The sequence below is a fragment of the Dromaius novaehollandiae genome, chromosome 2, assembly GCF_036370855.1.
Source record: "Dromaius novaehollandiae isolate bDroNov1 chromosome 2, bDroNov1.hap1, whole genome shotgun sequence".
In the NCBI taxonomy this organism is placed as follows: domain Eukaryota; kingdom Metazoa; phylum Chordata; class Aves; order Casuariiformes; family Dromaiidae; genus Dromaius; species Dromaius novaehollandiae.
This window is the reverse complement of record NC_088099.1, coordinates 128,623,307-128,647,075: the sequence shown is the minus strand read 5'-3', so window position 1 is coordinate 128,647,075 and position 23,769 is coordinate 128,623,307. Positions and strand designations below refer to the sequence as shown.

At 34.5% G+C, this 23,769-nt stretch overlaps 1 protein-coding gene across 1 annotated transcript in view; it reads right to left on the bottom strand.

The window, feature by feature from the left end:
- Window positions 1-1,178: 1,178 nt before the first annotated feature.
- TRPA1 (transient receptor potential cation channel subfamily A member 1) overlaps window positions 1,179-23,769 on the bottom strand; it is a 37,499-nt gene continuing 14,908 nt past the window's right edge. The window contains exons 9-27 of the mRNA XM_026115147.2: window positions 22,807-22,906; window positions 21,634-21,734; window positions 20,263-20,432; window positions 20,011-20,175; window positions 19,343-19,457; window positions 17,948-18,114; window positions 16,950-17,043; window positions 16,308-16,367; window positions 14,780-14,878; window positions 13,787-13,857; window positions 13,172-13,319; window positions 10,249-10,338; window positions 9,850-10,019; window positions 7,825-7,954; window positions 7,509-7,691; window positions 6,076-6,144; window positions 4,030-4,140; window positions 3,403-3,500; window positions 1,179-2,278 (exon numbers count right to left, since the gene is read on the bottom strand). Coding sequence (XP_025970932.1) covers window positions 2,047-2,278; window positions 3,403-3,500; window positions 4,030-4,140; window positions 6,076-6,144; window positions 7,509-7,691; window positions 7,825-7,954; window positions 9,850-10,019; window positions 10,249-10,338; window positions 13,172-13,319; window positions 13,787-13,857; window positions 14,780-14,878; window positions 16,308-16,367; window positions 16,950-17,043; window positions 17,948-18,114; window positions 19,343-19,457; window positions 20,011-20,175; window positions 20,263-20,432; window positions 21,634-21,734; window positions 22,807-22,906 — 2,373 coding nt within the window. The 3' untranslated portion in view covers window positions 1,179-2,046. The remainder of the gene's footprint in view (window positions 2,279-3,402; window positions 3,501-4,029; window positions 4,141-6,075; window positions 6,145-7,508; window positions 7,692-7,824; window positions 7,955-9,849; window positions 10,020-10,248; window positions 10,339-13,171; window positions 13,320-13,786; window positions 13,858-14,779; window positions 14,879-16,307; window positions 16,368-16,949; window positions 17,044-17,947; window positions 18,115-19,342; window positions 19,458-20,010; window positions 20,176-20,262; window positions 20,433-21,633; window positions 21,735-22,806; window positions 22,907-23,769) is intronic.

The window sequence follows — 23,769 nt, the reverse complement described above, 5'->3', positions numbered from 1 at the left end:
ACAGAAATATACTTGAGTTTAGAGGCCACAGAGCAATTTAGATGAGTAATTCAGATTTTACTTTTTTAGTAGTTCTTCAGTAATTTGAAGTAACTACTTCTTCAGTAATCTGAACAGTAGTTCAGATTTTATTTTCTTCATTCTAACTCTGCTTACCATCTCGCTCTCCATTTCACTCATATGAGACTTGACCCTGACCTGCAGCACACAGTTGCTCCCTCTGTAGACTGTGGGGCAGCCGCAGCATGCTTTACACCACAGTTTCCTCATTCCTCAGTTGTCCAGAAAACACTGAAGCACACTGTTATGCTTCCCTAGCTTCCCTATCTATGCACCGGATTTCTTTCCAATTTGGGCATGTGAGAAGGATGGGACACCCCAGATCTCAACAGCACAGTTAGAAAGTAGTTAGGAGGCAGACTTCAGGAGGAAGACTGTGGGGCTCCTTTGAATACACCTTTGGACACAGTGATACAGCAATGCTAATGTCCATGTCTCATCTTTCTGTCTGCATGGAGCAGGCAAGTACTTATTTTCTGCCTTAGCCTATTCAAGACTAATTTTATCCAGTCACATTTTAATGCAAAATGCCTATTGAGTTTTTTGGCGGTGAAACCAGAACGGAACTTCAGATTTAACAGCAAACATCTTCAGTTGTAGTTGGTGTAGATTTATGCCACAGAATTCAAAGATATTGACGAGATAACAAGATATTGTTCTCTTGTTAGTGAAGAGAAACAAACTCCAAAGACCTCCTGAATCTCTACAGATGCCTCTGACAATAGATATTAAGCAGCTGTTCACCTTAGTAAGCCCAGTACAATAGAAAAAAAAAAAGAAAACCTGCCTCCTTCTCTATCTTTATTATACTAGGCAAAGATTAAAAAATATCAAAACTGAGATAAAGCAATCAAATGAGAGAGCACCTTCCCTACCGAACACAATGTCTTTCACAGCAATTTTAAAGTACAAGTCTCACAAATCAACAGTGCATCTTCCTGTGCTTTGTGAGGACTGGACAAGTTCTGTGTTATATGAATAACTCTACTTTTAACTAAATAGGAATCATAGCTATTCTTTATGTGAAGAATTAAAGTATATTAAGTGCTTAAAAAAAAAGTCTGAATTCAAAGGCAGACCACAGAACATTACAACCACATATAGTCATTATTATTTTATTAGCACTATTTTTAAAACAAATATACTTAAGTACTTCAACACTGGTTAATTCATGTTTATTTCTACATTTCATATATTACTGTATATTACATAATGCACTGAATATCCAGTAAGTAAATAACAGAACGAAAGTGCAGATTAAAGCAGCAAGGTCAGTTCTCAGGATATTAGGAAGGCCAAAAACACAGCAGCAGCATAACGAAGAGTAAGCTGTAAATGACTTAACATTAGCATGTCATTCTATCATTGCTATATGCATGCTAGTCCAAACAACTCCTCCAGGAATTGCATATAGTTATCCACAGCAGAAAAAGGTCCTTCTATTAACATTACATTTTCACAATCTTTTATTTATTTCTTACTTTTCAGGCCTGATCCTGCAGTCCTTACTCAGCAAAACTCCCCAAGCAGCCTGTCAGTTTAGTTTCTCACTTTTTCTTAACGCTATATAAAACCTATTGGCTCTCTCAAAGGTCAGAATACTAGATGAATTAGAGTTTGAATTTCTGATAAAAATATTTGTAAAAGAAAACAATGTAATTAAATACATAACTAAGAGTATTAGGGCCAAATCCAGAACAGATTTAGACAGAAGCCTAGGGAACTGTCAGGACAGCAAGACTGGCATCTGGTGAGTTAGGCACTTTCATGATTAGGCAGCCATTTTTAGGATCACAGTTTTGGATGCAGGTATCTTCAGTCTGCTTAAATACTGCTTTGGACATCGACATCCTTTTTTTGGATCAGGCCCTATTTCTATACTTGAACACATGATGTATCACATTAACATATGCACAGACATCAGGAGAAGTGACCCCAAAACAAAACAAAATAAAACAATAATACAGCATGATGTCATACCCATGTCTAGAAGAAGCTATTGTTCTTTTCTGTGCTTGGGTTAGGCACATTTGTTTTAACAGCTTTTAATACTGTATCCCATTTACTATTCCTGTGTTCTAACTGCCTTTTCCTAAACTTGTGCTGAAATAAATCATTGCTGTCTTCATCCTCAGCCTCTGACACTATCTCCATTTTTTGTATAATCAGTTTAATGAGGTCGTGCTGTTTTTCCAATAGTGTTGAAATATCTTTAAGCCTAAAACAAAAGAAAAAATATGCATATAGCAGGCTTTGTCATTTGGTTCCAAAGGACATTTTAGTCATTAAAATTACAGGTGCAAAACACCTGAGACTCATCAGCTTCACTTTTCTGCTAATAAAGAATATTCTCTGGAGAATATTTGCAATTCATATAAAAAAAGAGGCCTACATCAGGCCTACAGAAGACAATATACATACTCTTTTTGTTATCTTTTAAGAAACAATTAAAGAAGTGGGAAATGTCTCTAGCAAGAGACAAATCTAGCAATTTCTCTTCATGAAATTATCAACAAGGCTTTTTCAAAATCTACTTTTCAGAGTGTCTCATCTCACAAAATTGAAGCATGAGAACATTTATAGCTACTGAAAAGGTTCTCTAAAGTACAGTTTAATCTTATGTAGTTAACAAACAAGTAAATATATTTTAAAATATGTGAAAAGCATAAGAATTAAAATATTCCAGCAACTAGCTAGCATTCATACAAGGCAAAAAAATGAGTATACGCTCAGGGCGGACTGTCACTAGCTTCAGTTTTGAACTCCAACAATTCAAATATACTGGCAATATAATAAAATATTTCTGAAACCATTCCTATGGATATACTGATGAGTAGGGAAAATAAGTACAGATAATTCCTTCCAAGGCTTTGGGAAACAGGTGATTTGTTTGTCAGGCCAGCAGTCCATTTCTGGGAAATCAATCTGAAGCAGATTTCCCCATCTGACCTCTGGAAAGTCAATTACAGATTGTGTATATTTGCAAACCAATTGGAATTACTTTAATTGTAAGTTTAAAATAAGTCTTGAACAGCTCCATATGAAAACCTCTAATTCTGAAATAAAAGTGCCTTTTGTCATTTAGTTTAGTTCACTTTAATGAGCAAATAAGCCCACGCTCTTTTTCTGCCTTGGGATAAAAAACACACAAGTATTTCAAAATACATTACAAAATATCAAGAACTAAGTTACTGTAGCGATGGAGCTTATTTAAAGGCTACAGGTACATTTAATTTTACTTTTTACGTACAACATGCAGTCTTACAACACTTGTTAAATAGGAATATCTTTGCAATATTGGCCCTACCTATTAATACAGTAATAAAATAACACAATGAATACCTGTATTTCTGCTTCAGAACTTCCAATTCTAAAGTTGTATCTGTGCTCTGCGCATCTGTGGCAGAGTCCTCACAGCCAAAGCAATACTGGAACACACTCTAAACGAAACATGGTGAACCAAATTGAAATCAGGTATTATAGTTTGCCAATACATTAAAAATCCCAAATAGGTAAATGGTAACAGTCTCCACTCTGGTGTTAAAGTTGAAAGCAGTTTCTGTTATAAAGTTATTTTTATTGTATTAAAGATTTCCTTTGCAAAATGTGTTTAACCAGAAAATTCAGTCTACCAACAAGAATAAAAAATGAAAAGTAAAGAAATAACAGAACAAACGTCAAAAAGCAGTAGTTACATGTTCAATCTGAGTAACTTTTTTAGTTTATGCCTCCTAATAAAACCACAGATCCCTTAAAACTCACACTCTATTTGAACAAATCATGCTGCACTGAAACTTATTTATCATTTTCACAGAGGACAGTTCAACATCTAATCATTCTTCCACTGATGTAAGTTTATGTCTGATTCTGACTAACACAATATTCCTAGCAATCTGAGTGTGTACAAAACACAAGTCTAACATATTACATTTTAGTAAGAATTCCTTGGTCTAAGATTTCTCATCTTACCATAAATCCACAGTATCTTGGCCTGTTGGGATATACGGTGATTGATTCCTGGTCCACCCGACTTAAGAACCAAAATGGTAGCTTCTTCTCTAAGTTTGTGTGAAGATTGACCTAAACATATTTTCCATTTAGAGTGCGATATATTCTCTTTGGATAAAAACACATTATCATATGAAAATAACCATCATGTCACTACATTCAAAATTCTATTTCTAGATTTCAAGTCTCAGAGGATATCTACACTGCAAACCATGGTATAATGTTTGAACAATCCAGCTCAGACATGAGACAGTCTCTCATCACAGCAGTAGGGAGTTTCTTAGCAGGGATAATTATTCCACAACTCTTATAACTAAACTGATCCCAAAAGTGAGTTAGCTCTTATATAATCGCTTGAATATGTTTAGTATGTAGGTTGTAGTATAGAGCTACAGGGCAGAAATGTTCAGTCCATAATGTTATCATATCCACATCATATCCACGGAAATTGAAATCAACCAATAATGGGAAAGAGAGTGATCATTCTATCTCTAATTGTGCTATGTCCTTTCACTAAGTTATGAGAGAGCCTCTAGAAATTAAGACGCCTATGGAAAGCCTGTAAGAACAGTTATCCAATGGGTAGAACAAGCGTGTTTTATATATGAGTGCCTTTTCAGGTGATGCTACCCTTCCATTCATTCTCAAATTATTATAGAAATACTGAGAAGATATATCTATTACTTTAAAAGAACAAGATACAAAGTACAACCCTATTTCAGACAACCATCATTCTGTCAAATCTGTAAAAGGTCCCATGCTCATGCTTAGTAAAGATTTCATAGTACTGTCTGATGTTGCAAGATACAGTCTTTCCTGAACATTCTGTTGGCCAAGAAATACCTCAACAGGTGAAAAATACGAACTGCCTCAAGAATTGCCCTTACACCTCTGCTTTAGTCATTTGTATCTCTAGCCAAAGAAATACCTCTTGGGAGGCAGTTTTATGCTAAAGGGGAATCCTTTAAATACACTTGAAGTAAGCCAGTTCAACACACAATTTTAAATTATGTGACTATCAACCGAGAGAAGTTATTTCTGAGCCGATGTTGTCCTTGGGCATTCTGTCTCTGCTTACATCTCTCCCTTCTGCTCAGGCACTAGGTAGGCACTGAAACTTCCTAGAAAAACCAGAGCCATCAGGGAACACATGCAATGCCACTCCCTGCATCAGCAAGCAGAGCTTCAAGGTATTATATGGACAGATACTTTCTCAAACTATGCTGATGAGAAGTAATCTTTATTTTTCACTTAACAGCTGTATATTTTGTGTACTTCCAGTTGTGAAAGTCAAGCTTGATGTACAATTCACATGGAAAAAAAACCCCTGTCAAAGCTATACTGCAAATTTACAGTTTCTTAAAATGAAAACTCTATGAACTCATGTTACTGGCCCTAGTCCTAGTATGTAAGCCATAGGACTACATTTGCAAAAGCTAATTTGAAAATATCTAAGATATACACAGTTTTTTAAAGTATATATGTTACTAAATTCTTCTGGTTTCAACAGAAATACTGTTGGGCATCTATATGCAACTTTAAGTATCTAAATATATTTAGAAATATGACCCTAAGTTCCTCAGTTATCCTTGGCATTGCAGAGTGTCTCCTCAGTACACAGACCAAGGTAAGCCTCCAGCAGATTGCAACGGATTTAGTGTCCTGATTTCTATGCACTTTGACATTTTCCCCACTGCATAAATTCTCTGTTTAAAAGGCAACCCTCCTATTTCAAACATTATATTAGCTTCTTTTGAGAATCATTGAACTGACTCTTCAAAGTTCCTTAAAAGTGCATTTGCTTATTAAAAATAATTCCTTTAAGTGACTCACATGACTGAAAATGAGATTTAGAATAGGAAGCCCATGTTCGCCAATCTGTTTTACAGAGATGTGAAGAACGATGTTAAGCAGGTTATGATGTTAATGCTAAAATAACTATCTGGATGGTGTTCAAACAATGATATCTACTTCCTATAGCTGTCGTTCCTATGGTATGCTACTTACCTGCATTGCAATCCTTTTAAGCGCTGCATATTTTTGCACTTCGGCTATGTCCCCAACAGCCAAACCAATCTAAAAATACATAACAGGATCAAAGAAATATTACAATAACTATTTTTTTCAAAGTCTGTGACTTTATTTTTATTTCTTATTCACATTTGAATCCAAAATGACTCAAGGTAAATTTGTTTTGTTTCACTTGAATCTGGAAACATCTCTCTTTGCATATTTGAAAAATCCGTATCAAGAAACCTAGTAAGTTTTTTTAATGTCAACTACCTATCTGTCTATTCTTAATACATTAAAGACTTCTCTTAAACAACTGTCAAAAATAACATCCATTCTTCATGGTTCTTCATTATTGCTGCTATGTTAAGAGTAAATAATATGTTGACCTCAGATGGAATAGGATCAGAAGAATACTACAGATTCTAAAAAACCTGAATTGTTTGGTTTTCATTGCCCAGCTCATATAAAAACCTCATTTCATACCAAAATTGCTGTTCAATGGAATATGGCTGAAGATGAATTATACATTTTTCCCCTTTTTCTCTATTACTGAGTTTTCTGATTCTTTTGATTTGCTTCAGCCTCATTTCTTTAACAACACTGCTGACAGATTAAGCCAGTACAATAAAGATGTGGGTCTTTGCTTTTTTGTCATTGTCAGTGCTAGGGTCTGATGACAAAATACAGTGAACAGTTACAGAACTGAGGCTATGTCTAGCCTGTGGGGCAGGAATTTACCAAAGTACCGCTCAAAGTCATGGTTTCCCAATTATTTCTATCAGGATCTCATAACAAAATATGGCAGCTCCAATTCAACCACGGATTTTTTTTCCTGCAGAAACCAGGGCAAGGGAGGTGTGGATCCTTCTCTGACACGAAGTTAGAGCAAAGTTAGAAAATGTTGGTTCAAAATCACTCCAGAGTCCTGCAAAGTCTCAGGTCTCATGTTTCTTCTAGGGACAGGGTAAAGCAAGAGTGATATAGGAGACACCAGAGGGACTGTGCCTCAGGAAAGAATAAAAATACTTTCTTCTGCTTTTTGTGCACCTTTCCATTAACCCAAAATAATCTTTTTCTCTCCTCTGATAGAGAGGAAGAGGGCCATGTTCCTGTCTACTCTAGAGATGCACGCAGGAGACAGGAAAGACTTTCTTGCTTGCCTTTCCTTGCAGCTGAACAAATTCCATCCCAGTTATTCCCTAAAGATATACAAGATTAACTCTGCAACAGTTAACTAAGGATAAATACTTAGAACAGTATAGAGGAAGAAAAATGAGACACAGGAAAGGCAATTTAAATAACTTACTGAAAATATTAATTTGTTAATTAACAAACGTCACAAACGTGCATTAAGCTATTCTATATACTAATAGTGTGTATAAATCTGTGCCTAACCACTGTTATATATTAATAAGTAGTTTACTTACTAGCAGGTTCATAAGAAGGATTGGAATAAGTAAGGTAAAGATAATGAGAACTGTGTAACTCAGAAATGGATATGGCAATTCACTGCTTAGTAACGGATCAAGGAATGCATCATGATAATTAATGTCTCCCAGCATCATCGCAAATGTCTTCATTACAGAAAGCAGAGGTGTGCTATACGTTTGCTGCAAAAAGAATTAAAAAAAAAATCAAGAAAAAAGCAGAACTACAAGATTTGTAAATAACCTCTCCTTTGAGATTCTTGATTAAAGAGTAATAACTATAATTATAAAAAATTAACTATGTCATGCAACTAACCTGTGAACCCAAAAGGACAAAGAAACTAAGTCCAAAGGCCAGTATCAGGAAAAAGAAAACAACAGCAATCCGAATCAAAGTCCTCAAGATTTCCCAGAACATCACAACGTAAATGCCATAATTTTCAAATCTAGGAAATAATTGAACATGAAAGATAAGCAAAATTAAATACTGAAGTAAGAGTCTCTTACATACATAAGACTAAGTAATCCTGATTTTATGTGTGATAACAGACATTTTGTCTCTCTGAGGCGTTCTGAGATGTTCTGACATTTTGTAATTTCATGTCCAAAAAAATGCAAATAGTCTTACTTACTGCAAGCTTAAACTGGGGGATCTCATATTTCAATACACTAAAACAGTACTTGTCAGAGATGTTATTTTTCATGGACAACTTTTATTCTGTCCACAGTCACACACAGTACAATACAGTACAACAACTGCTGTACTCAGAATAGTAATATTAAGAATTTATTCCATTTCTGATGCTTTTAAATGCAAGTTAGTAACCAGAACAAAGGACAACTGGCATCAGGATGCATTAGCCAGACTGATTTATAAAATTTTTCTTTTTAGGAACTCTTGACTTACATTTGATAATATGCCACTACAAAGTACAGAAAACAAACAAACAAAAAAATCACTGCTCAGAAAGAGGAGTATAGCAGAGTTTTAAGGCGCCTGTATTTCCAACAAGTCTGTCCTCTGGTAAGCCTCTCCTAGTCTTGGCTTAAACATGAGCCAGATCGTGGAACACAAATTGTCATAAAGCAGATTAAGCTCTTTCCTCAAACACGAAGTTGAGAATTTATGTCTTCTGCCAGATTCAGGGACCAGATGATTGTTTTATGCTATAACAGTAGCAAATGAGAAAATTCCTCCACAGGGTTTTCTCCCTGAAATATTATGTACGAGGTTGAAAAGATCAACCTGGAGGTAAAACAGGCCTAATCTCCTATGCTGGTATGTGTTAGGCAAAACTCCACTGAAGTCAATGGAGCTATACGCTGCTTCCAGAAGAGGCAGTCTCATTGAGTTAGAAAAATGGTTTGTAGAGAACCTGTGAAGTTCTACAACAATGTTCAGGGAAGGAAAGCATTTTATCTCGTAACGCAAGGAAGGATGGAATCAGGAACTTATTTTTTATGGTTTAGGTTCAACCCCCATTTTGCTCACAGAACACATCAAAAGTGTCTGCTAAACTCATGGGGGTGATAAGTGTATATAAGCACTAAGAATCAGAAGGGCAATAGGCAGTGTTATTGCATACAGTCATCCTTAAATTCTGAACAGCTTCAAACCTCTTTCTGCTGATCAAATGCATTTCATCTTTGCGCAAGGCACTGCCACTGAGGCACAAACACGTTTTATTAGTCTTAAGTGCTACAGCCATATTATTTTTCCCACCTCTCAAATCTCCCAGAGTCCTGAAGACTCTCAAGACACTATTGTACCAGTGATAACATTAAGACCATTACTGACAATAAACAGACCTTATATAATCAGGTAAGTAACTTCACCCATCATTGTTGCTTATTAGGACAGTGGGGGTGTAGAAAACTGGAGTTTACCACTTAATCTACAAAATTATAAGACATCACCTTGTTCTAGGCATCATCCATAACAACAAAGTCTTCCTTTTACTTCTCCTAATTCATTTCCTTTTCAGCAGTAGTATTTATTTTTATTTTGGGTTGATTGGCTTTTTTTTTTTTTTAACCAGTCTGTACAATATAGTGAAACACTTCCTAAAAACACACAATGTTGGCTTTGCTTACATAACACAAAATATATAGGTTATTTCTTTAGTTGGCATAATATGCTTTGTGATTATCAACATGAAAAACACTGAATCCTAGTTAATAGTTCATCAGAAAAAAAAAAACCCTAAGGTCCTAATCTGAAAACTTGTATAGTTAGAAGCAGAAATAGGGCTATCACATTTAATCAGTCAACCTCTAGTACATGTAAAACATCTGAAAATAATAAAAGTGTGTTATCGTAAAGTATGTAAGTATTTGTTACCGTTGAAGGTAAAGCAAGAAGTTCATCCAAGACAAGTATACAGCAATTGCTCCACATTCCCATTGCAAATGAGCTGGTATATTAATAAATAAAGAAGACACAAAAATTATGCTTGTAGTATAAATTGTCCAGTCCAGCAGATTGGAGTAATCCAACAAATATTTCAATTTCTAGGATTTAAGAGAAACAGATGCATATTTACAAGTCATGCATCACTAATGGACTGAATTTAATAATATTATTTAAATCCTCTTCTCACTTTTAATCTTATATGTAATAACGAACTGGTATTTCCAGTTCAATTACAGAAAAATCAGATGCATTTCAATATCATAAAAACTACTATGCAAGCACACTCTCTGATTAATGTGTTATAGATCTATTTCGGTATATATTTACCTGCTGAATGAGCTGAAATATTTCTTTGCAGATTCCCAGTAAACTCATAATTAAAACTAAACACATACACACCCTTGTGAAATATGAATCCTGAAACACAAATCACAGACCACAAAAAAATTTAGAAATCTGTAAATGAACAATCTTTATTTAAGCTCTACCTACTTCATACACATTATGTTGCCACACATTATCTTAAGATTATCTGTTAGCTTGCGTCAAATAAACTTTTCATTGCTATCTGAATTCAGTTCTACAAACGTTTATAGTAAAATCCATGCCATGTGTATCATTTTTAAGTAATTCAAACCAAATATGAAATGTTCAGCATTCCCATGATAAACAGTTGCTGTGCCGCTTCCTTTTTACTATTATTCTAGTTTGGGAACTGAAATTCCAGTTTTTATGCCACTTTTTCAGTGTTTTGTCACTAGATGAATGCAAAGACAAAATCTGCAGTCCCTAATTTCACTATCATATTGCAGTATCATCAATGGCAACAGAAGTCTTTGAAAGGTACATCTTGTGCACCTTTGCACCTAAACTGAAGTCCTGGCATCCTTATCTGGCTGTTCCCTTTTATGTCTCTTTACAAACAATACAGGCAAAGACTTACATGTTGTGAAATGCCCAACGCAGGCACATATAACAAAGGTGAATTTCATCTTTACTAAATAAACTGCAGAGCTAATTTCCTATCTGAGGGGCTGATTAATTCACAGGCAGACCACAAATTCACAGCACTTACTTTACAGTGATACTGCAATACACATCAGCATCTGCCCCATTATGGTGTCCCTCTTTAAACTGGGGTAAAAGGATAGTACAGATGTTCTGTAATTCTGTGCTCCCTACAGAGATGGAATTTCCCATTCTATTCCCATTACTGGGTCATTAGGACATCATCTCCTCCACTGTATGACATTGCATATAAGTGAGTTTTCTTGCTTTAGTCTCTCAGGCAGCAATCTCTTGGCTGTTGTTCTGTTCACTGCTTCTCCACTAGCTGGCATCACCATTCCTCAGCCAAGCACTGGATTCCTTCTACCAAATGTGCTTCTTCCATCTAGTCTCTGATGATTCAACAGCCTGCATCGGTCTTGAGTCATGCCTCTGTCTGTTTTATGCTGCTCGTCTCATTCTCCTGTCCTCCATCAGGAAGACGAGTTAGTGGAGCATAAATTCTTCCAATTCTGCCAGTCCTTCTGGCTTCTGCATCTTGGAGAATCCTGTAGGTACTATTCTGGGCTCAGTTTGTGGTTCTCCAGACATTTTCATATATCGGGATAACCACATGAACTTTTTGTATTCTTAGAGTTTATCTTATTTCATATTACTATGAAACTACTAGCAAACTACTAGCAAATCCTTTTTGAGTTCCTATTTCAGTTGTATGTCTTTTTCCCCCAAAACAAAGTATCTTCCTTGCCTTTTTTCCAAAATCCTTGGCTTTAGTGATATAATCACCTATTTGAAATGGAGAATTTGAAAAATTCACCTCACAACTAACTTCTCAGCATTAACACCAGTACATTACAGTTTCGGGGCTAAGAATACAGGCCGTCTTCTCAGAATACACTACTTTATGCCTCTTGGAGACAGAGCTCTGTAGCTCCCCCATTCTTCAACTGGACACAGGAGTGTAACACTATGTATGAGTTGTAATCACAGGTTCAAAAACAGCACTACTTGCAGTTTTACCCCCTCCGTGTCTTACAGTATTCAGTTCAGTGAAAACTCGGCCTTCTTAAAAGACAGAATACAGCTTAGTTTTAACTGCAGGAAGGAAACACTTACAAAAAGGACACCAACCAGTTGCACCAATGTCTCTTTTCTAAAGCCGCATTCTTCTGTAGCTGTGGGCCTGGCAAGCTTAACTTCTTCAGTTCACTACACTATCCTAACTGTCCCAGTTCCAGCTTCTGAAAAAAAGTTTGAACTTTGTCTCTTAACAACCCAGAAGTAGCTACGGAGGACAGGTTTAGCCTGAGGCAGGGTTCATCCTTGCTTGCTTTCCTTATGGTATCAACTAAAGCATCATTTCCATTGAATGTATACCATGAACCAGATCATATCCAATATTCATAAATTATTACAGAGTAGCCTCACATCTACAATGATTTTGACTGAGAGCTAAATATTCAAAAGTCAATATGATGCACAGGTACTCTGTTACCTAATCAAGTTCTTCATTTTGAGATATTGTAATTCCAAAATGGTGGTACCTCGTTCACATTTTGGCACAACAGTTTTTCCTAATTCTTTTGAGGTTTATACATAGGGATTCTAGGAAACATCCTGTGCACTTAAAGACCTTTCCTGGAGCTTTCCATCAACATATGGCCACATTCTGCAGTTACACTCCTTACTACTGTCAGTGCTACCTATATACAGACTGACAAAATTTATTCCATCTTAGCTTCACATTTTATGAGCCTAGTGAAGAAATATTGGACCTGTAAGAAAAGTAATATGCAAATGAGCAAATAAAACTGTATCTGAATGCTCAAAAGCACTTTATTTAATGACGACTATTTCTATGTCAAATTTAAAATATGCAATGTCCAGTTATTTTGGGTGGGAATTAAAAAGATATAAAAAGCTAAAGAAGGAATTGTTTTCTGTCTTTTCATAATTAAATATGCATTAATTCTTTTTGCTCCACTTTAAAGAAATGTTCACTTTAGGGAAAAGACTGAAAAACCATGCACCAGAAGTGAAATTTTCAGAAATGAGATTAAAAATAAGAAATCAGCACTGAAAATTTTTAACTACAGAAATTGTTGCTGAATGTATAAACACATACACTTCAATTCTATTCCTACAGTTGCTAAATCATAAATAATTTTAGGAAATTATTTAAATAATCAGCCTCTTGCTATAAAAATCCTAAACATGTTGTAACTAATAGAAAACCCAGTACCTCATATTCTAATGGTCTTGCTTCATAGACTTCTGTTCCATTCAAGGGTCTTCCTGGCTGTATGTGGGTGACCAGAAGAGTCAGTGGGATGAGACCAAGCGAATATATGCCTAAATTCATTAAATGCGCTCGAAACCCATAGGCCATCCTTGAAAGTAAAAATGTTAAAATTTTAACAATTTACAAATTTAGAAAAGTGTGATTTAAATTTAATAGCAAACAATGCTTCTACCATAAGGAAACAAACATTTCTTCAAATGCTGTTTTGTGATGAATGCATCCATCAAGTTGTACATGGACAAAAGCAAACTAGCCATTCTGATAAACTGTTCATTTTCTTTTTAATTCAATATTACATATTCTTGCAATAAAAATGGAAACAAACATAGCGGTGGTCTCCTCAAGAAATCTCAAACAGTCATTACAAAGTTCTAAGCAGTATTTTATATGATAGTCATCAGTATATTTTAAACATTCTTATGAGTGGTTATGTGTAAAAGACATTTGCTTAACTTGATACTAAAAATATATGTATTTTAGCAGACAGCTTACAGGTACAACAACCTTCAGCCTGACACGCAGTGTTATATTTTATATACATTAAAATACACCTACCATTTCATAAGCAAATATTCTTTACATACAGGATGACTGAGTAGCTCCATGCGATTGTGGCGTACCATGGCCTACAAAACAAGAGAGTAAAAGGATCAAATTTTACTCATTTAGCTGAGCAAAGTACTTACAAAACAGGCTAGACCTTCTCCTTTATTCGAATATTAGCCTAATGAAAAGTACAATGTGTACAAGATACTGCAAAGTTCTTTTGTTTATGCACTATGGCCCAAAGCTATTATTAGATTGTCTTATTATCTGCCTACCAAGGCATCCACCTTTTCTCCTGAAGCTCTGTTTAAAAACTTTAAAAAACCCATAAATGTATAAAGATATTTGTGTATTTTGCAAAAAAATAAGAATCACAATTATGAGATTTGTCAGGATGGGGGCTAGAGATGAGAGATGACCATGCTTTTCTAGTTATATTTAAATAGAATATATTTATTTATTCACTATTAAACAGCTTACCCAGTCTAATTGCCAGTAAAGGTAAGATGATCAAACAAAACCATTGAGGTCATTCTTTAAATGAGTTCTGACAGAGCTAGACAGAACAGACTGACCATGTGTAAGAACAGTAAAATTTGTTCTAGGCACAGAAAGCATTTTGCAATTAGCATATGAAGAAAATAAGCTGCAAGCACATAAAAATCAGTTTTGTCAAGTTTTTCATTGCCTTATATTCCCAAATATGGCCACTACAATGACTAGGTACAGTTTTCTTTGATGTGCTATCTGCACGTACAATAAGTTCTCTTGAAACATTAATAGCTGTTCAAATAAACTAAGAACTTCCATCTAATCCTAAAAGAAATGTTATTTATTATTTAGATTATAAGAACTTTGCCCTATATGTCATTCCAATATACTATAATTCTATAGAGTTGTAATATTTGGAGTAGAAGTATTACGGTGAAAAAATTCCAAACCCTTGATGTTATCTCAAACAAGATAGCATGGAATGATGTAAGAGTAAAATAAAGAACTTGCATTTAAAGTGGTAAGTGGCTCATAGAAAATGTCTTCATCATCCTTTAGTTTCTTGTTAAGCATCAGAGGACACTGGAGATACCTGAAGTTATATTCAATCTGAAAAAGAAAGATACCAGAATTTCATTATGACAAACCTGATGATACAGGATTGAGATAATGTGCTTAATTTTATAAAGGGTTATCCTTTAGGAAAAAAAAGAGGTGTCTTTTGTATCAAAAGAATTAGAACATAGTTGTTTAGTAACTGTTAGTCACCCTGCCAGTGAACACATGAGACTGAAATACACATCTATGACTGTAAGATGATCAGGATAAACAGCCATTTCAAATTATTGTAAAAGAAAAAATACAAATATCTTCTTAAAATATCACAGTTTTAAAAGGTCATTCTCATTATTCTAATTTGTTTTAATGTTTACTTTGAAGAAAAGCTTATATGTATAAGCTATATGCCTTTGATAATATAAACAAGAAAACAACAGCAGTTTTGCAAATTTTCTGTTACTGATGTAGACACAATCCAGTGTAATAATCCACTGGATGGTTTTCAATATGGTTTCAAAGATAACATAACTGTAGAATATATCATGCCTCCTTACCATCGTAAAAGGTGTACACTGCTTTAGATTTTGCACAAGAACTGGTGAATTATTGAAAACAATTGTGGTGCTTATGATAGGCATGCTTTTGATATGCATAAACGTATTACTTCTGCAATTCACAATTATTTTGAAACATCCTTAATGTCTGAGACCCAGCTTTATTGCACAAATTAACCCAGCAAAGTCTATAGGTTGCCTAAGTTCATTATTATACTTGTTAACATATGTAAGCATCAAGACTACAGAAACTGAATATCAAAGCAGTTTGAAACCCAAAGGATAAAACAGGATCAGTCAACTGTGCTTTCTGTTAAACTTCCTATTTATGTATGTGCTATCTATGTGCTTTCTATTTATCTATCTGATACTCATCTACAAGCACACCTTATCCATATACACCTCTATATACATCTATAAATATATATTATATACACTCCCCAAGCTTGCAAGACAAATTAAAACGTTTTCTCTTCAGTTTCACACAGGCAATAAAAAGAATAAAATTACTGGCTTTACTAAGAAAAAAGAGAGACTAATAGTTGAAAGATGCCACTACACAATGAAGTAATTTTTAAAAGTCATAGTAATACTGAGGATTTTTTCACCAAAAGCGTTTTAAAAGCACAGATTCAAATTCAGTTATTGGTGAATAACTACTGAATTATTCAAGATTCATCAAATTAAAGTATTAGTTGATTTCAGTTTACACCAGGACTCGTGCAACTATGGAAAATATTTAAAAGGTATTAAAACTTAGTCTGGCATCCGTAGCTAAAAGCCAAACTGATGATTTTCTAACTTAACTATTATCTAAATAATTTATTGCTGCTAAAATATTGCTAAGGACATTGTGACATATTCCAGCCTAAAATCATCATTAACTTTAATATGTAAAGTCTTCACAAATTTTTCCTTCCACTTACATAGAAGTCTCGACTTGTCTTTTCTTCTGAAGACTCAATTATGCAGTTATCCAAAACGAGCTTTGAAGATGAACATAAAAATAAATAAAGGTGATTACTGATAATATTAGGAAAGAATACAAAATGCATGTATCTGAAGAAAATGATCTTCAAAAACATGGCAGTTATCTAATCTAATTGAAGTGATGATTCTGTCAGGTTTTATGGCATATGAATACAAGAAACTCCAGAGTTTACCTGTAGGAGTTAACTAATGAACCCACCCAGCCTACATGGCACACATAGTAGTTTACCAGTGTAAAATGTGAAGTGTTTATGTAAACAAAATATCAAGTTACTTGATATTTTAATCAAAAAGTTGTTCTGACATTGGTTTAACATTTAGTGAGAAGGTGAAAACACCTCTATTGGTTTTGAATCCAATTCTCTCACCTGCATCACTTTTATACTCAACTCCATTAACCTCAGGAAGTTAAGACCTTTTTCCAATATTAAGAAATTAAACTGAGGTACCTGAAAGTGTTAGTAAAAGACAAATAAATTTATCTGTCTATCAATTTATATTAGTTTTATTTTAGAACTACATAAGATGCAACACAACTAGAGCTTTTTCTGTAGTCATTTCTTAATGACTAAACTTACTTTAAGTGATTCAGGAAGATACTCAACCATTTCCAACAAAGGACACTTATTGGCACTAGAATAGTGAGAGAAGGTCAAAACAGCTTCTTCCCATCTGCAAAAATGCGTTGAAATAATGGAAAATGAATTAGCTGTTTCTCTTTAAAATGAAGTTAGTTTTAGATTGAGTTTTATTTAAGATATTATCCTGCAAATCACAGTCTATAATACGTTTACATGCCACCAAGCCAAAAATCAGCTGTTAGGGAAGTAATTGAGTAATATTCTGAATGCCTCCCTAAGAATGATTCATGTTTAATTGTGTTATCAATTAAACAGAAATATTTCAACTATGCTAGGTCCTTCTCAAGAGCCGATGTCTTTCTTTGCACTCCATATGAACCCTGAACTAAAGCTGGAATCTTGGGTTACAATATTAGGTGGGTAATAAATTCAGTAAAATACTTCCTGTCTTCCTGCAGCTTTTAGCAAAAGATGCGATCATTAGGCAATAGTGCAACATTTTTATTCTGGAAGTGGGTTACACTGGCTACATTCCTATATGAAAATATTCTAAACTGCAATGGACTAACCACATTTTAAATACTTGCAGCATATTTAAAACAACAATTTTAAATCAAATTGCTTGAATTATATCAATTGTGCTTAAAATTCTGTATGTATTAATTTATTCCATGAAAGGCCAATATTCTGTATGTAAGAAGAGGGAGAACATGGGAGAGGATTATATATTTCTTATGGCCTCTAGGTGTTTTTCTTACAGAAACTGAACATTCAACCTAACATGGAAAGGAACCTGTCACATATCTGATATTCATTATAATGACACCATTTTTATGGCTTTTTAGACCACTACATAGTCTCTGGAATTTTAAAATATCCACTTAATCATAAATCATATTTATTAAACTACAACTTTTCAGAACTTAAACTAGATTAAAAAGAAAAAAAGTCAAACAGTAGAAAATAAACTTGAAAAACATTTTTGTTTACTTTACCTTTTGTGCAGAATGACAGCAGACACTACATCTTTCCTCCTATTGTGTATTGCTTCGTGGAAAAAAGAGGCTACTGCTTTGTTCAACAGAATTTTTGCACCATAGTCAAGAAGTAGCCTTACTGCTTTTGCATGTCCTTCTCTTGCAGCTAGGTGCAATGCTGTGTTCTGTACAGAAAAGCAGTATAACAAAGCATCCATGTGAATCATTTTAAAACAATGCATATTTCAGGTTTTTTACAACATTAAAAAGCCTAAATATTCTCTTCTTAGCTGCAAGTCCTCAATGCTTTTACTAGCAACATTAAAAAGTAGAATCTCTTCATAAAGATTCTTACACAGATTATAGAGAAGCTCTTTATTCCATGCCTACAGCCACAGGAATGTTAAAATCTGAAGAGGAAACTCAGCTGCAAATAAGAAAGGCCAATTCATTAATATCTTGCAGTTTTGTAGCTAACAAACTGTGAGTCACAAATAGGTAAAAGTGATGTTATCTCCAGATACAGAAAGTCCGCATTTGATAATCAGGAAGAGGACCATCCCAAATTATATCCAGATGTGCTTGTACAAACAAATCTGCAAGAAAATCTGCAGGCACAGCTTTTTAATAGGAGCACTTTATTCTTTGGTATTTGCACGAAAGTAACGCAACATTTAAAGTAGTTTAGGAATCAAGTCATACTGAAAGTTACTTCTGAAAGCCTTCCCAACTCATCTAGGTTTTTCTGAGGAAAATTAAGAACTGAGCATAGGCATCTGATGTACGTCTAAGCAAGAGTTTTTCCTAAGCTAGTAACTCTAAATGGTTCAGTCATCAACCCTCTGAGAAATGAGCAACATCTCTTCCATGCTGGCAACTGAACTATTCTTTAAACTGACCATTCTGTCTTCTGTCTTGACCAAACAGATACTTGGCCTTTGTCCAAACTTCAAAGTGGGATGGGAACCATATCTGTTGGATATAGCTGTGCCAAACAGGTATATTTTAAACAGTTTCTAAATGAGCTATTATTGATGTTGGATTTCTTTTAATCCATACGAGCTCTTTAAATTGTTTTTGTACTACATTGTTAACTGCACTGTTATTGCTGCACCATTGTGGAGAAAAGAGGCATGTGTCTAATACACTTACAGTACCTTGTATTTTATATTAGGCTATTTCTATTTTTGTGTCTTCTACTCCTAAGAATTGGGTAAGAATGTAATTAATTATATACTAATTCAAGCAACAAATGCTAACAGTGATGATATATAAAGGTTTTACATCTGCCAAAGAAAACAGAATATTATGAATGTAATTCACAGTGAAACAAATCTACTAATAGGGTATCCGAGACATTTTTTCTAAAAGTAATAATAGACTAGAAATGAATAAGGTTACGTGAATACATACCCCTTCTTCATCCACTCTGTCAGTACATTTCACATTAGTATCCAAAATTATCTGCATTGTGCGAGTGTATCCTCCAAAGGCTGCATGGTGCAGGGCTGTCCAGCCTTTATAATCACTTAAGATATAGCAGGTATAAAAAACAGTAATTAAAAATGGAAAAGCTTTTCATAATTTTAAAGTAAATGTAACTCCTTTTACTCAAACATCTTTTCTTTGGCATGACTACTACAGAGATGTCCACGTCTTCTGTCAACTATTATGCAATTATCAATGCATCATTTGGAAGTAAAAGGTTCCACTCTATAAAAGTATTTTGGTCTCTTCTCTTTTTTTTCACTCTATTATTTATATGGGCTGATTGTGTCTGTTTTCTTAGATGTTCCTTTCTAATGACTGAAAGGCTTATAATGTTCTGTTATGAATACCTGGCAACAGACATGGCATACAACATGGCCATATTATGGAATTTTGCATTTAAAGACAGTGAATACACAAAACAGTATAAACACACAACTTTATTCCTATTAATATTACTTCATCTTAGTATAGTGAAACTCAATTTGTTTGTTATCACATAGATTTCCCCAGGAAATTCTTCCAAGGTATGGATGTAAAATATAAGGTGTTAACTCTTCTTTACCTTAATAAAAGGAAATCTGTACACTTACCAGAGGAAAAGGGCCCCTCTCTTCAGAAGAAATTGAACTACCTTCTCATGACCATTCTGTGCTGCCAGGTGAAGGGGGGTCATTCCCTTCTTATCACCTTCATTCAAAAGTCTTGTGTCTTTCATATCTCTTATAAGTCGCTGACATGTATTGATGCGCCCATAGCTTTGAAAGATTAACATAGAAATGAATATCAAAGAAATCTGGGTGGAAAAAATGGCATTAATTCATTGCCTAGGCTGCATTACTAACCTGGCAGCAAAGTGTAATGGTGATTTCTTGTCCCTGCTCTTAGAATATATGGAAACATTCAGGCTGAGTAAGTTATTTACAGAGAGGGCCACACCTTGTCTGCATGCATAATGTAACGGAGTGCATCCTTCATTATCTTCATCCACAACAAGATTTTTAATATGTTCCATCTGTTGCCAAAAGAAAAACAAAAACACAACCACAAAATTGCTAATGCTCCATAGCTTCTAATAGTTTCTAACAGTAGCATTACTATTTTTAAAGTAGTATCTAAAAATATGAAAAAAACCTTAAGAAAGGTAAATTTACTAACAGTGAGCTGATTTGTGGGTCACCATTTTTTCAAAGAATTACTCTTCAAAGAACAGAGCAACTTGCCATTCTGGGCCCTCACTGCAATACATCCACAGAACAAATGAAATACAGGAGATTCTTAACCGTATTTAACTATTCATAACCATAACACTCACTGCTGTCAGTTGTACTCAGCAGCAAAACTCTAGCTGTCAGGCACTATCAGTACACTGTTTTATAATTGCATTTCTCTTTCTCATCTTCATTTCCCTGTCTTTCCCATATCTTGTCACTCATTGTCCTATGTGTGTCCTTTCTTAAAAATACTAAGAATCCCCATCCCAGTCTGTTCCACTCCTCTGCCTGAATTTTTAGAAAAATTACAGTCAATGCAGACACTGGAGTTATAGTTCCACTTTAAAGTCGATTCTCAAAATCTACTGAAAAAGGGAGGTTAAATCCATTCTGAATTACTAATTGAAGTTGTTTATAGATTACAGTGAATGTCTTAAGATCAGTTTTACTTGATTCGCATTTAAAATGTTATTCCTGGTACTCTGAATGCAAGAAAACTTCTCTTCTTCAAGTGAGCTTGGGCTCTAGCAATATAAGTATTTTACCTCAGCATAGCCAAATATTTGAAATCCTTTTTAAAACAAAATCAAAGACTTCATTACAGTCCAGTCCACAAAGAATTCCAGCAGAATATGCTGTAAGCTACGCAGGTCCTGGAGCCTGACTGAATATGAGCACATCCCCTAGCTTTACTGCATGCAAACTGGGAAAATAAAAGTGAAAAGTTCTACATTACATTGCCTACCTCTCGAGCTATTCAATCTGCCAACAGCAAAATAATTTCTGGGATTATGTTATTCCTTTGCCTGGCAATATGAAAACTCTATTATTGGCTTTGAAATGTTTTCATGATAGATATGTACCTGTTCCAACTATTTTCTGGGACACTGGGTAGCTTAACCAAAACTTTTACAAGCATTCCAAAATGGAAAAAGTAGTTGCTTTTTTCTTTACATTTTCTAATAATGGTCACTGAAAGATGTAAGCTGATGCTCACTGTACCTGCAGAAATTTCTCATTGAGATGTTGCAATCCTCCAGGCTGCAATACCGTCAAATGCAAGAAATTCCGACCAAGATGATCTTTTAAGGATACATTTGCTCCTAGATAAATAAGGAAATAAATACTGGCAGTTTCAAAATTGCTGGCCTCTGGCACTTATTGATGATAATTAAGATTAAGTAATGAATATTGAAAACAAATCTATAAAATAAATATTTCTGGTCAACACTATGATGTATCACTTTATTCATAAAAAATTACTTCTCTCACTCAGATTTCATCATTATCTCATGTGTGTATGCATATCATATCTCATTAAAGCACTAAGATTTACACAAGGCCCTTGTATTCAGGGATACTGAGCACCCACAAATCTAGACATGATTTAAAGATGCAGATGATCACCACTTCTAATATTGTATTTACAGTTTACTCCCATTGTAATCATATTGTCTTAACAATGTTTCACTACTTTCAAAATCACTGTAATTTTATGTGGCAGTTATTTGAGTAATAATCCATAAAAACATTACATAAAGCAACAGGAAACAAGGGGTTTTTCGCCAGTTGGAAAAAAATATGTCTTAATAAAGTCCTTAATATTGTTACTACATTAAACGTTTTATTGAAGATAAAAAACATTAACAAAATGAATTATGTTATTAACAAGGAAATATACTAATATTTAGCTGGCACCAAAAGTATGGCAATTGAAAAACAAAGCTCAAACCTTGTGATGGGGACTGTGATTAAATAAAGCTGCAGGCAACACTTGAAATACAAACATTAAAACGTAATACTGATTTCTGGTAAGAAACATCGTTCTGCAGAAGTGGTGTATTTATTCCACTATTCTGCTTACTGTGGAGAACTCCTAAGCAACACAGGGATGGAGTGCAAGTGTCACCTGTACCTTGAGAAGCATGAAACATGGACTCATCAAGTCTAGGCACTTTTCTATAGTCTGTTCACTCTATATGAAAAGGATTGAAATCATCCTGATTCTTCCTTTATCTTCAGGGTCACCAGCACAGAACAGCTGTTTAGCTCAGTTGCTCCTGGACTACATGCTGAAGTGTCAAATTGAAATTAACAGGAAAGCTAGATGTAGAGTTTTAACAGGCATGAACTTTGCTCAAAGGAAGTATATCATATGTATATATTTCTTTGTACCTTTTGAGAGCAGTAAATTCACAATTTTCCATGATGCACAAGAAGTGGCCAACAGAAGTGGGGATCGACCTTCTATGTCAACACTATCAATATTTGCTCCCTGCAATAAAGAATTTCAAGTTTATCATGAATAATGAATAAATACAAACTTTAAATGGTGCTGGCCTTTATATATCTAGCAGAATAACTGGCATTCTTAGTAGTTCCAGATGCTCCAGATTAAGTAAATTCAATAAACACATCTTCATATAAAACAATTATGTTTTCAAACTATCAGCCACAGTGTAGTTATCTAAATACGTATTTAGACACCTAAATAACAGTGGCCTACTTCTAGGTATACTGACTTCACATCTGATCCTCTTTTATTACTGCACTTTGCCATGCATTTATATACTTTAAATATATAACCCTAATTTGAAAATAATGGGATTAATGCTCTGGAAAAATACCCAAATTAAGAGCCCTTTTGAATGAAGTGCTCTTACCTAACAAACTATTATCAGAACAAGACACTTCTGAACAACTGTACTAACATATATGAATACTGTTCTAGTGATAACACATTCAGAAACTAGCATGTTTCAATCTGTATAGCTTGATATATCTTCATCTTCTTGCCAAGATAAACTAAACCAGCCAAGTTAATTTTGACCACAAGGCAGTTGTGTCAACAGCATATATTTATTTTCCAAACTTAGGGGTTTTGATATGACTTATTTTGCTGAGGGGAAGCTCAAGGACTGGAATGAGATACTACAGTGAAAGCTCAGTTTTGCTGTTATGTCTGTTTTTGCATGAGGTACAGGTTGCCAGGCTGATACATCACTATGGTCATATCAGCAAAACACCAGGAGCACAAACAAATCTGCGTCCATCAACTCCTGCCAATAAGGGAGCATGAAGATGCAAATAAATGAGCTAACAAGAGGTGTATTATATGATGTTTCTCACAGATTTTTT